The sequence below is a fragment of the Leptodactylus fuscus genome, chromosome 1 (genome assembly GCF_031893055.1).
Source record: "Leptodactylus fuscus isolate aLepFus1 chromosome 1, aLepFus1.hap2, whole genome shotgun sequence".
Taxonomy (NCBI): Eukaryota; Metazoa; Chordata; class Amphibia; order Anura; family Leptodactylidae; genus Leptodactylus; species Leptodactylus fuscus.
Window position 1 is genome coordinate 324,741,491 of NC_134265.1, and position 12,345 is coordinate 324,753,835.

Genomic DNA, 12,345 nt, shown 5'->3' on the forward strand with positions numbered 1-12,345 from the left:
TCTCTGCAAGGATTGATTTTAACTCTATCATTGCAGCACACAGCTTAGAGGGAATGGTCCAAGATTTCTCCAGCTATGAAGTGCTTAAGGGAGACCATACATGTGCTGATATAGTAACTAGTTAGGTTATTGGTTATACTGACATATCCTCATTACCAGCTACCGTCTATGACCTCTAGACCCATAATCCAAGCTGGCAACTTGTTTAGCAACAACCAAGATCCCCATCATCCGTTACTCAGTGGCTGCATTCACATTTCCTTCAGCTGTAGCTATGAACGAAAACGTAACATAGAATATTTTACTGATCTTTATCTGAGGAGGGCAATGTCTTTACAAAAAAAAACGATAAAAATATTGTAGCCCATAGAGACATTGCAAAAGTTCACAGAGAGCGCAATGTTCTGCTTGCAAATTATGGCAAGTTTTATATTGTACACAAGAGTAAATAAAGAATGACTTCTGTGAACCTTAGCAGTGCGAAAGAAAGAGGATGGCCGACGCTGGTAGCAAGCGCTCTAAGACGCAATGATTAGCGCTGGCTACGTGAGGTTAGTAAGGCCAGCCAAAAACATGGGCAAGATTTATTGGGCCAGTTTTCGTCTGTACAAGGCACAAGGTAGTTTCAAATTTTTGCAAAAATGTATGCATTTTTTTTTCATTCTGTATCCACTTTAACAAAAATTATCCAAAATTAACAAATAGTATGTTATAAAGAAGTAGGGTCCTATACTTATTACGGTTTTTGACTTCAAGTGCTCAAAAAAGTTGCAAATGACACATAGTAACAAGTAATGAAAGTCTGCAAATGACCAAATTTTGCCAAACGTCCATGCTAGAAGCAGGTGTAGATTTTTTTTTTCCGGCTTTTACGTTATCTCCTTATGGAAAAATATCTTTGTACCGTGTTAGCCAGTGGATATGAAATACATTTTTTTTTTTGGAGAAGTCTTCTGTAGTTGATACCTTTATTAATGGCTAGCTTAAAAAAAATGATGACATATTGCGAGCTTTCGGGACTACTAGAATGGTCCCTTCATCAGGATGGTATAACACAATATCTGAAGGCAAGCATATTTATACAGGAATAGAGTGTTAGATGCAAAATAGATGGAAAGCAGAACATGCAAATAAACAATTAAAAAAAAAAACATATCAGTTCACAGGAAAGTTCTCTGGGTTTATGGTTCCTTTGATCAGTCACGTGGTGTCTAGTTGTTGTAAAACGTCATGAAACCCTGTGACTGGTTTAGCCCCATTTGGAGTGTGTCAAAGGTCATCATGAGTTTATATTCCCAAATCTTCCAAGGTTTCCTGTTTTTGAAATTTCCTCTTAAAATCAAGATCTTCATGTCATTGATGATATTATGATTTTCATTGCAGAAGTGTTTTGGCACAGGGAGGTCCATTCTCTGCTCTCTAATCGTATATCTGTGTGAATTCATCCTCATCCTAAGTGTCTGCCCTATCTCCCCTACATACAGGCCCCCAGGACACTTGGTACATATACACCACATTAGGTGTGCTGCAGGAGAAGTTACCTGGGGTCTTGTAGTCTTGATCAGAGTTCGGGATCTTGGTCAGTATGTGAAGGCAGGTTTTGCACTTTTTCTGTCTGCACGGAAATGCATGTTCTGCTTTCTATCTATTTTGCATCTAACACTATTCCTGTATAAATATGCTTGCTTTCAGACCTTGTCTTATACCAGCCTGATGAAGGGATCATTCTAGTAGTTCCCAAAAGCTCGCAATATGTTATCTCCTTAGCCAGACAGAAAACACCTCAGTCTTAGTAAATGTGTGACAAAGTGCTCATTTCTTTTATAACAAAAAATATGACATCACATGTAGCTTAGTAGAATATTAGTGAAATGAATTGAACTGAGTTGCTATACCATTGACGACCTGCAGACAAGGGTGGAGCTGTTTAGAAAGAGATTACCCATTAGTACTAGTCAACACCTTTAACTATCGAGCTACAACTACAGTGAAAAGTAATACATTCTATTGCCTAAAATTCTGTGGACAAATCAGTAGCACTCTGAAAAGCCTCAATGTGACCCAAGCCTTGTTGCACACACTATATATTTTTGCAGTGGATCTCTATGTGAGTGGTGGCAATGTGATCCTCTGTCCACTATAAGTTAATATTACAGAATGAATGATTACATAATATCAACTCAAAAACCTACTTACAGATACAATTGCAGCCAAAATTTCAACGCCCCCTGTGGACAAGGTGATGTATGGAATAGTCTGAGGTTGTATACCGGCTTCCTTAAATATACTGTTTGTATAAAACCAAATCTGTGGCAGATAAAAGTAAAAAAAAAAAAAAGGTTTAAAAAACAAACAGTGTACAAAAAAAAAAGCCAAAAGTTTTCAAACTACATGACAATGCAGACCTTAAAGAAAACCTTTCACCAGCTCCACCAATATCGGTTATTAGATGCTGTTCCACTGATTCCAGGACAGTTGGACCTTTCTCTCTAGCCCCCACCATTCCTGAGCAACAAGAGCAGGTAGTTTTGGAATCTTATGTCAGAAGAGCGGAGTCAGGTGGGGGGGCGGGATTCAGAGCTCCAATCAGAGGCAGCCAGTGTCAGAGCTCAGAATCACACACCTTGTCTGCTCCTGCCTGACACAGAGCCTAAACAGCATATCAGGCACCAAAACTACCATCACTGATTGCTCAGGAATGGTGAGGGTGGCGAAAGGTCCTCTTTAAATAGCAATTGTAAAAGTTAATGGACTGAATTTATTATGCCTTGTATGCCTGGAAACCATAGCATAAAAAGTAGCAATTTTTTTTTCCGCAAATAGAAATTCTTGCACAAAATGTTTAATTTTTTTCATTTCTTTATTTTTTTTTTCATTTCTGCACTGCCCTCACCATGTACCCCAAAACGGTCTATGGAAAGGTCATGCAGTAGCATTGGACCCATTAGGTATATTTATAAATGGACATGTCTGAAGACCTGATAGGTCCAATTTAAAGGATCAGTACCAGACACATTACACTGGAGTCCTGTGAGGAGGAAGAGGGATAAGAATTTAAGGATCTGTTGTCTGCCCCCTTCTACTCCTGTGTCCTTCATAAAGTAAATAAGGACCCAAGGAACTGAAATAAGGGGGCTAAATGGATTATTGCTCAATATATTGAACAATGTGTTTCTTGTGTTTTGACTCTTTGTGAATTAGAACAGGCTAATGGAGAAGTTCTATTAGTCACTTGCCCTAGACGGCTCTGCTTGAAGGGCAATGGCAAAAATAAGAACTGCTGCTGTGTTCTTCCTGAATAGATAGATCTCTGTTAGCAAAGATTTATACAGCAATTAGAAATAGGAAAAAGGCAGGACCTGCTATGACTAATGGGGGAAGGATGGAATAAGTGGACTCTGCTGTGATTAATGTAGAAGGAAAACCAAAGTTAAGAAAAAGGTGGTAAAATGGGCACTACTGATAGCTTAAAGAAAAATGTATTCCAGACATCAATAAATACAGGTGATGTGGTGCAAAATACAGGTACAGATAAGTTTTGGAGGAGCCTCCTCCTTTCTAATGCGTATGGCACTGCAGTGACTGAGGAGGGAGGAATAGAGTAAGCGATACGTGTGGCACTGCTGTAACTACTGGGGGGAGGAATAGGATACGTGATAAGTCTGGCACTGCTGTGACTACTGAGGGGGAGAATAGGAAAAGTGAGAAGTAGGGAACTACCGTGAGTACTTGGGGGGGGGGGGAGAATGGAATAAGTGGTGATAAGTATGGGACTGTTGTGACTACTGGGGAAACTTTGAGTTAAATAATAATTTGGGTACTGTTGTGATTACTAGGGCAAGGATTAGATAAGTAATAAGTAGGGTACTGCTGTGACAACTGAGGAGGGAAATAAAATAAGTGAAAAGTCTGTTATACGGGACCACCACAAAATGGCTGACGGCCATGCGCAGTCGGCTGTTCCATCAGCCATTTTGCGATGATTTTCTGTTAGAAGAGGGGAAGAATGGATGACGGAGCAGAAGAATGGCGGCGCTGGATGGATTACAACACTGTGCTCAGAGAATACAGTAGGGGGAACGCCCCCTGTGCTATCAAAATTCAAAAGCAGTGGCGCAGCCCTTTAAGGTAAAGGTAAGAGATGAATAGCCTTTATATAGGTTATTCCTAAGTGCTTTTAGTTTAAAAACGTGTTTTTTAATGATAGAATCCCTTTAAGTATGGCACTGCTGTGACTATTAGTAAATTATGAGCTAAATGATAAGCAGGGTACTGTTGTGTTTACTAGGGCAAAGATTGGATAAGTAATAAGTAGTGGACTGCTGTGCCAACTGGGGGGGTAGGGTAAGAGAAAATCTGGCACTGTTGTGACTACTGAGGCAAATTAGATGAAGAATGGCACTGCTGTGACTATTAGAAAATTATGAACTCAATAGTAAGTCGGGTACTGTTGAGATTACTAGGGCAAGGATTGGATAAGTAATAAGTAGGGTACTTCTGTGCCAACTGGGGGGGGGATAGGGTAAGTGAAAAGTCTGGCACTGTTGTGACTACTGAGGCAAATTAGATGAAACAAGGCACTTATGTGACTATTAGTAAATTATGAACTAAATGATAAGTAAGGTACTGTTGTGATTACAAGGGCAAGGAATGGATACGTAATAAGCAGGGTACTGCTTTGACAACTGGGTGGTTAGGATATGTGATAAGTAGGGCTCTGCTGAGACTACTGGGGGAATGATGAAAAGCAATGATAAAAATACTGTACTATGAGTCATATATATTGTAGTTACTTACAGCATTCAGGCCACACAGCTGGTAAGAAGCCATCGTCACTATGACAGTAATAATCTGCCACCTCACCGAACGCATCTTGAAAAGCTGTATGACAGACACCATACGTATGTTCCTATGTATCCTGGTCTCTGACAGCATATCTTCAATGTCTTGAGAAACATCTTTCCTTCCAAGGAATGTGCGCAAAGCTAAAAAAAATAATTGTATTCAGTGTGAATGAGGTTTACAGTATACAATGTAATGTAATTCTATGAAGCAGTGCAGCCTCCGTATACTATATATATATATATATATATATACTAGCTGGTACCCGCGACTTCGTCTGCGGTGATTGTAGAAGTGGGTATAGACAGGCGTGGGTAAGGTTTTCGTACTGTGTATAAGGTATGGGATATGAAATGTAACTTTGTATCTTGTTTTTGCTGTAATCCAGAGAATACATGAGACTTTTGTGTTGAAGTTAATTTGTATTTGCGCTGCTATACGGTGTTGTGAGAAACTTTACATAGTGACTTTGGGACAGAAGTATTTGAAGTTAACCCTTTCCCGCCGATGGCATTTTTTGATTTTCGTTTTTCGTTTTTGACTCCCCTCCTTCTAAACCCCATAACTTTTTTATTTCTCCGCTCCCAGAGCCATATGAGGTCTTAATTTTTCCTGGGACAAATTTTTCTTCATGATGCCACCATTATTTATTCTATATAATGTACTGGGAAGCAGGGAAAAAATTCAGAATGGGGTGGATTTGAAGAAAAAATGCATTTCTGCGACTTTCTTACGGGCTTTGGTTTTACGGCGTTCACTGTGCAAACAAAATGACATGTCCCCTGTATTCTGTGTTTCGTTACGATTCCGGGGATACCAAATTTATATGGTTTTATTTACATTTTGACCCCTTAAAAAAAATCCAAAACTGTGTTAAAAAATTATTTTTTGAAAAGTCGCCATATTCCGACAGCCGTAACTTTTTGTACGTGCGTGTACGGGGATGTATAGGGCGTCTTTTTTCACAGGACCGGGTGTACTTTGTAGTTCTACCATTTTCGGGAAATGTTATTGCTTTGATCACTTTTTATTCAAATTTTTATCAGAATCAAAACAGTGAAAAAAATGGCGGTTTGGCACTTTTGACCATTTTTCTCGCTACGGCGTTTACCGAACAGGAAAAATATTTGTATAGCTTTGTAGAGCGGGCGATTTCGGACGTGGGGATACCTAACATGTATGTGTTTCACAGTTTTTAACTACTTTTATATGTGTTCTAGGGAAAGGGGGGTGATTTGAATTTTTAATCCTTTTTATTTTATTTTTTATATTTTTTTTTACTTTTTTTAAACTTTTTTTTGCATTTATTAGACCGCCTAGGGGTATTGACATGGGTGGGCGGTGTCGCGGATTGTCAGAGCGGTGGGGGTCGGCAAAAATGGCTGCTCCGGATCGTTAAAGAGCGCCTCCTGGAGTATCGTTAAGGTGAGGGGCAAAGTGGTAAAGTATATGTATATGTGATTGTGTGGGGTTAGGGGCAAGGCTGTAGAGGGCAATATGAATTTTGTGGCTTGCTATGGTCCAAAGTGTGTGAGATTGCAGAGATGGTGGTGTGAGTTTGGGTTTTGTGGGGGTCCTGGCACAAGCGTATGTGCGCTATTGTGACGAAAAGTATCCTATTGTTTAATCGGGTGTATTAACTATGTTTGTGGAAAATTTCAGCCAAATCGGTGGAGCGGTTTTTCCGTGATTGAGGAACAAACATCCAAACATGCAAACATCCAAACACACAAACCCACAAACCCACAAACTCACAAACTTTCACATTTATAATATTAATAGGATATATATATATATATATATATATATATATATATATATATATATATATACATATATATATATATATATATATATATATACATATATATATATATATATATATATATATATAGTCTGACAGCAGATTATTATACTATTCTTCTACTTGACACAATGTTTTCTATGGCAGTAGACGGTAAAAGTTTTATAAAATGCAAAAATTCTGGGACCATTACGTATTATCATGTGCAAAGGATTGATATCAAATAACTGGAAATTGTCATTCGGAGACACCTGTAAAGCAAGTTCTGTTCAGTGTTGTATATAACACTATCCTGTATCATCAGCATACACTTGCTACTTGTATAGACTAAACCTTTTATCTGGATACTTGTGTGATTATTGTTACACAATTTCCCCCATTTTACCCCTCTTTTTTTTTACTTTTTTGCATTAAATTGTGACACATTTACATTCTATATTCTTTTTTTTATACTTGATCATATATTTGACACATAATATCTCGGATTACTGTCTCCGCCTGCAGTTTTGTAGACTAGTAGTTTATGCAGCAGATGAAAAAGCGAGATAAAGAGATAAATACTGAACATCAAACGCGGACAATATTAGAATATGTATAGACCAGATAAAATGACATTTCACTAACAGAATTTGGCTCCGCATCAAAGTACCTGGAAACATTCAGATGTATAGGTGAAGCCACTTGGAAAAGTTGACTACAAAGTGCTGGCCTACTTTCATCCCTAACCTCGCAGGAATTGCAGAGAGCTGAGCACGTTCCAGCTTATCACAAAGTCGCTGCAGAAAAAGCTGAAAGTGCACAAGTCGAAAACGCTGTGACCAATAACTTAGTATTGAGAAATACGGCATCCCTCTATAGCCTAAACACCGGCATATGATCACATGAAGATGGGTTTGTGCTGTTACATGCAGTTTGGCAAAGCAAAGATTTTAAAGGGGTCCTCAGGATAGTCCATCAGTGATTCACTCATGGGATCTTGAGGTCCAGATCAGTGGCGTAACTACCACCATAGCAGCAGAGGCAGCTGCCACAGGGCCCGGGACATTAGGGGCCCGGTGACAGCCACTACCGCTGCTATCATTATACTTGGGGGTCTTTTCGGACCCCCGAGTATAATGATCGGAGGCCCGGGAGAGGTAAGAAACATAAAAAGCACTGTTACTTACCTCTCCATGATCCGGGCAGGCTTCAGCCTAGTCGTCTGAAGTCTCATGACCCCGGCCTGCGTCCCGGGTCATGTAATGTCTGACGTCATTGAAGATGGACTACTTCGGAGGCCGACAGCGTAGGAGCCAGGAGATAGGTGAGTAAACAGTTTTTTTTATGGTTTTCTCCCCCTGGGTCTCCGATTATTATACTCTGGGGTCTGAAAAGACCCCAGAGTATAATATTTGTTTATGGTTGTCCACAGTGGGACATAATACTGTGTGCAGGGGCCACTATGGGGCATAATACTGTGTAGGGGCCACTATGGGGGATAATAGAGTGTGTAGGGGCCACTATGGGGTATAATACGGTGTGCAGGGGCCACTATGGGGGATAATACTGTGTGCAGGGGCCACTATGGGGGATAATACTGTGTGCAGGGGCCACTATGGGGGATAATAGTGTGTGCAGGGGCCACTGAGGGATATAATACTATGTGCAGGGGCCACTAAGGGACATAATAGTGTGTGCAGGGGCGACTACAGGGTATAATACTGTGTGCAGGGGCCACTATGGGACATAATAGAGCACACAGGAATGCGTAGGAGGGGGTCGGTTGAGGTCTTCGGCGTCGGTCGGGGGGTAGGGGTCATGTCAAAAGTTCGCCACGGGGCCCCGCCATTCCTAGTTACGCCACTGGTCCAGATACTGTATCTGTTAAGATTTGTTTCCCTATTTGAATGACACTTTTGAGCGCTGCCTCTGATCCTCCTATAAAATGCCCACGAAACATATGAAACATCTGTCCTGCCTATCTTGTGTCCCATTTCATCAGACAATCCCACAAAAAAAAATGAATGGTTGGGAGGAAGTGCTACATACAGGGTTCAGACAGCATCCTGGACTGAATTTAACCACGCCACACTTTCCTAATGACAGTGCCATTTCCCCAAAAAATTATTAATATACAATGAAAGTTTACAAAACTCAAAATTTATTAAGGGCCAAAGCAAATACTGTTTTTGGCAGCATTCCCTCATATTTTGGACAGTTCCTCATCGAATCGTTGCTTCATGTCCTTCTCCAACACTCCAGCTTGCTCCTCCTCCCACATTTTCATGGAGATTCACGAACAAAACTAAGTCTAAGCCTGAGGCAATGGCAGAGACCGCCGTATCGCGCCTGCGCGCAGGTTCATGCTAGAAGCGCGTGATCGGAGATGCTGCTAGTGCCTTACCGAAGTGAGAATGTCACCTAGTTCATACTTTGCCGGCTTCTCGTTCAGCATTGTATAGAATGCCTAGACAATGTGTGAAATGACGAATCGTTTCATACGTTGCTGGCTAGTTTTAGGCATTCTATACAATGCCTAGGCATTGTATACAATGCCGGATTTAATACATTGCCAGTAACATATATACTAACAACTATATATAAATGCTATGAGGTGAGATCACTCTGACTGTGAAAGGATGTAGACTTGGACATGTCTGTAAGCTGCTGATTATTATCTCAGAGGCCTCATATAAATCAATTTGGAACTCTACAACATACTCTATTTCTGTAACCCCTTGTTGTCCATAACACAGACTATGTTTTATTGCACAAATCTCCATACATTCAGAAGTGACTATGACCATAACTGCTCAACTAAGGGTAGCCTATCACCAGAATGCAGCATATCCACCATCCCCGCAGATGGATAGGTTAGGGTCACCTGAATCAAATGGTGTTTCCCCTTCCCCTGAATCACTGTCTCCGTCACTGAGATATCACTTTTTTGTCAATATAAGCTCTTGAGGACTTTGCTATTTACCTCTTTGGAGCAATGGCAACACCCTTATTGCTTCAAAGAGCTCATTTGCATATTGATATGATATCTAATGCTAGGTTCAAACGTGCAATCAAGTTTCCATTCTTTGGGTCCGCTTGGGCACCCGAAAAGTAGAGACCCAACCCACTTAAAAAACGGTTACATGCGGAAACCCGCGGACCCCATAGTGTATTAATGCGGTCCGACAGGTTTCTATCCGAAAAATGCAGAGAGAAAAGTCCTTTAACTACAGCACTTACTATACTTTAGCAGTGGGACATGTAAAAAGACAAAAATTGAGAGGGGCTTACGAAATACAACATATTAACTACTCTCATATGAACTTTATTAGCTTCTGGCCCAGACCACTATGAGGCTGCCCTTATCTTCATATCATTTGCTGAATGCAGTTCTCCTTCGTCTCATCTTGTATCGGACTAGTTACACTCTTCACTATGGATTATACTATCAGTATAGCGTAGGACTCCGCTCCACTAATGTTCCCACACAACTCAGTGAGATTGATAGCTTAGATCTCGGAGTGAAATCAAACTTCATGACTGGTTTTGACACAATCCCCCTCCCGGGATATACAGGCAAATAAACAAAAAAGTACAACATTAAAAACAGATTACATAGTGTAAGATGATTGCTGAGGTCCCAATGTATTACCAGCGAATGTTCTACTTAATTACATTACGCCAGACTCTAGCGTACCCCGTGCGAGACCAAATCCCACACACTGCTTTGCATAGAATTACTTTTAGCCTTCATTTCTCTTCTTCTCTCCTACACGCAGGGCACGTATCATTTTTCATAGCAGACAGATTAGCGAATACTCAAGTCTAAATTACTTTATGTGATTCAAGTGCTTAAACTACAAGAAGGAGGCGAGAATCTCACTTCTTTATGCAGATTAAAGACTCATTATAAAGATCTGTCGTTACAGACCAAGATCATAGATAATCTGGTGGAAGGAAGAAATATGGCTACCAGATCACTCAGGTCCCACAATGTCAGTCGCTCGCCTCTGGCCCCTCTCATGGCCGCTGTGCTCAGCGTAGGCTATGATACCCATCATTGACTGATGAGGTCACTGGCAGTCATTTTACATAGGGCAATGCCTAGTTCTAGAATTCATTCCTAATAGGGATTAGTGAAATGCTTTGCACCCAACCAAGTTCGTTACAATTTTTTCAAAAATTTCAGGATTGGCCAAATCCTAAATTTTTGAAGTTTGCAACCCGTGAAGCATTATTATACACTGGGGTCTCTTTTCCGACCCAAGAGTCCAAGAGTATGAGATCCGGAAGAAGGAGATTAGCCAAAAGAGTAATTTATGAATGAATTTTGGAAAGAACGTCTAACATATGTAATGGTTACATGAGGCTTCACTAATGTCGTACTGTATATTATGGGTACATAAAACATACATAATTTGCGAGGACCAGTTTATAGCAAATTTTTCAAAAATTTCAGACCTCAAAGCAGAGGCACGGGGAAGGTGAGCAAACATGACATAGTCTTCTGCCTCTTTTGGGCCTCTTCCAGCCTCCTAAATGATTTTAGTGACCCCGGGGGACTGCTGAGGACTGTGATAGGGCTATAGTTTTATGTCCTTGCTGAAGTCTTCTTAGACCAGATTTAAGTCAAGAATCATTTTTGACCCAAGACAGACTTCTTCCTTTTAAATCAGTACAAGCTTTTCTTGTTCCTGGCTCCCATCCAAAAAATGGCTAGCCGCGACTGGATGTCCATGCAATTTACCGACATCCAGTCGTGGCATTCCACTCCGGATTAGGCCCAAATGAATGGGCCTAGTCGGGAGAGAGTGTTCGCTCTGCGGCAGATTCCGCCGCGGAATCTACCTGAAGAAAGGGCATGTCGCTTTTTTTTTCCGCGAGCGGGAACAAACCACTCGCCGAAAATGGAACCCATTGAGTTCAATGGGAGGCAACTTTTTGAGCCAAATTTTGATGCAGATTCCGCGTTAAAATCTGGACCAAAAAACCCCATGTGAACCCAGCATTACAAACTGCTCTCTTGTTTTTTTCCGCATGGCTATTTCTGAATTTTCTCTGGCTCTAGTCAAGACTACTATAAAACATTGACAGGTGGGAGCTATATAGAGGATTTGCATTGTAACAAATACAATCATATACAAAGTCCAGTCAGGAATGAAGAGAAGAAGTAGGTAAAGGGGAAAAAAAAAGAAAAATTGTATATTTGCGAATGGGGGCTTTTTTTCCCCCCACTTGTTTTTAGATATTTCATTTTAATTTCTGGTCCAAATACAGGAAGGAGCAGCTAAATGGAGCAGATATGTCTCAATATTACTAGCATTATATACAGTATATTAAGTACAGTGAGGGGATAGAAAAGGATGTCTATGCATATGTTGAGATTAGAAATGAAATAGCTCAATGACAGTGAAGTAGAGGTGCTGGATTGGCCCCTGCATTCCCCAGATCACAAACCAATCGAACACTTAAGGGTGAAGAAAAAGCTGTATTCATTCCCAATTGAGTCGACCAGCATGTACCAACATTGGGAATATGTAGAAGAGACCTGGGATCAGATTTCGATCAAGACCATGCCCAAAAGGATTAGGCAATACTGAAAGCCAAAGGTGACTTTACAAAATAAAATAAATTAAAAGTTAGTTTTTTAGGAGCAAAACTGTAACAATGCAGTTACATTACAAGAATCATATGCTAAATAGTTGCAAGTCAAATTTATG

General features: G+C 40.4%; 1 protein-coding gene across 2 annotated transcripts in view; it reads right to left on the bottom strand.

Annotated features, from left to right (window-relative positions):
- Nucleotides 1–12,345, bottom strand: part of SLC2A9 (solute carrier family 2 member 9) — a 220,024-nt gene that overhangs the window by 126,624 nt on the left and 81,055 nt on the right. For both annotated transcript variants that reach the window (XM_075260760.1, XM_075260767.1), the window contains exons 8-9: nt 4,798–4,985; nt 2,197–2,307 (exon numbers count right to left, since the gene is read on the bottom strand). In XM_075260760.1, the coding sequence (XP_075116861.1) occupies nt 2,197–2,307; nt 4,798–4,985 (299 nt within the window). The remainder of the gene's footprint in view (nt 1–2,196; nt 2,308–4,797; nt 4,986–12,345) is intronic.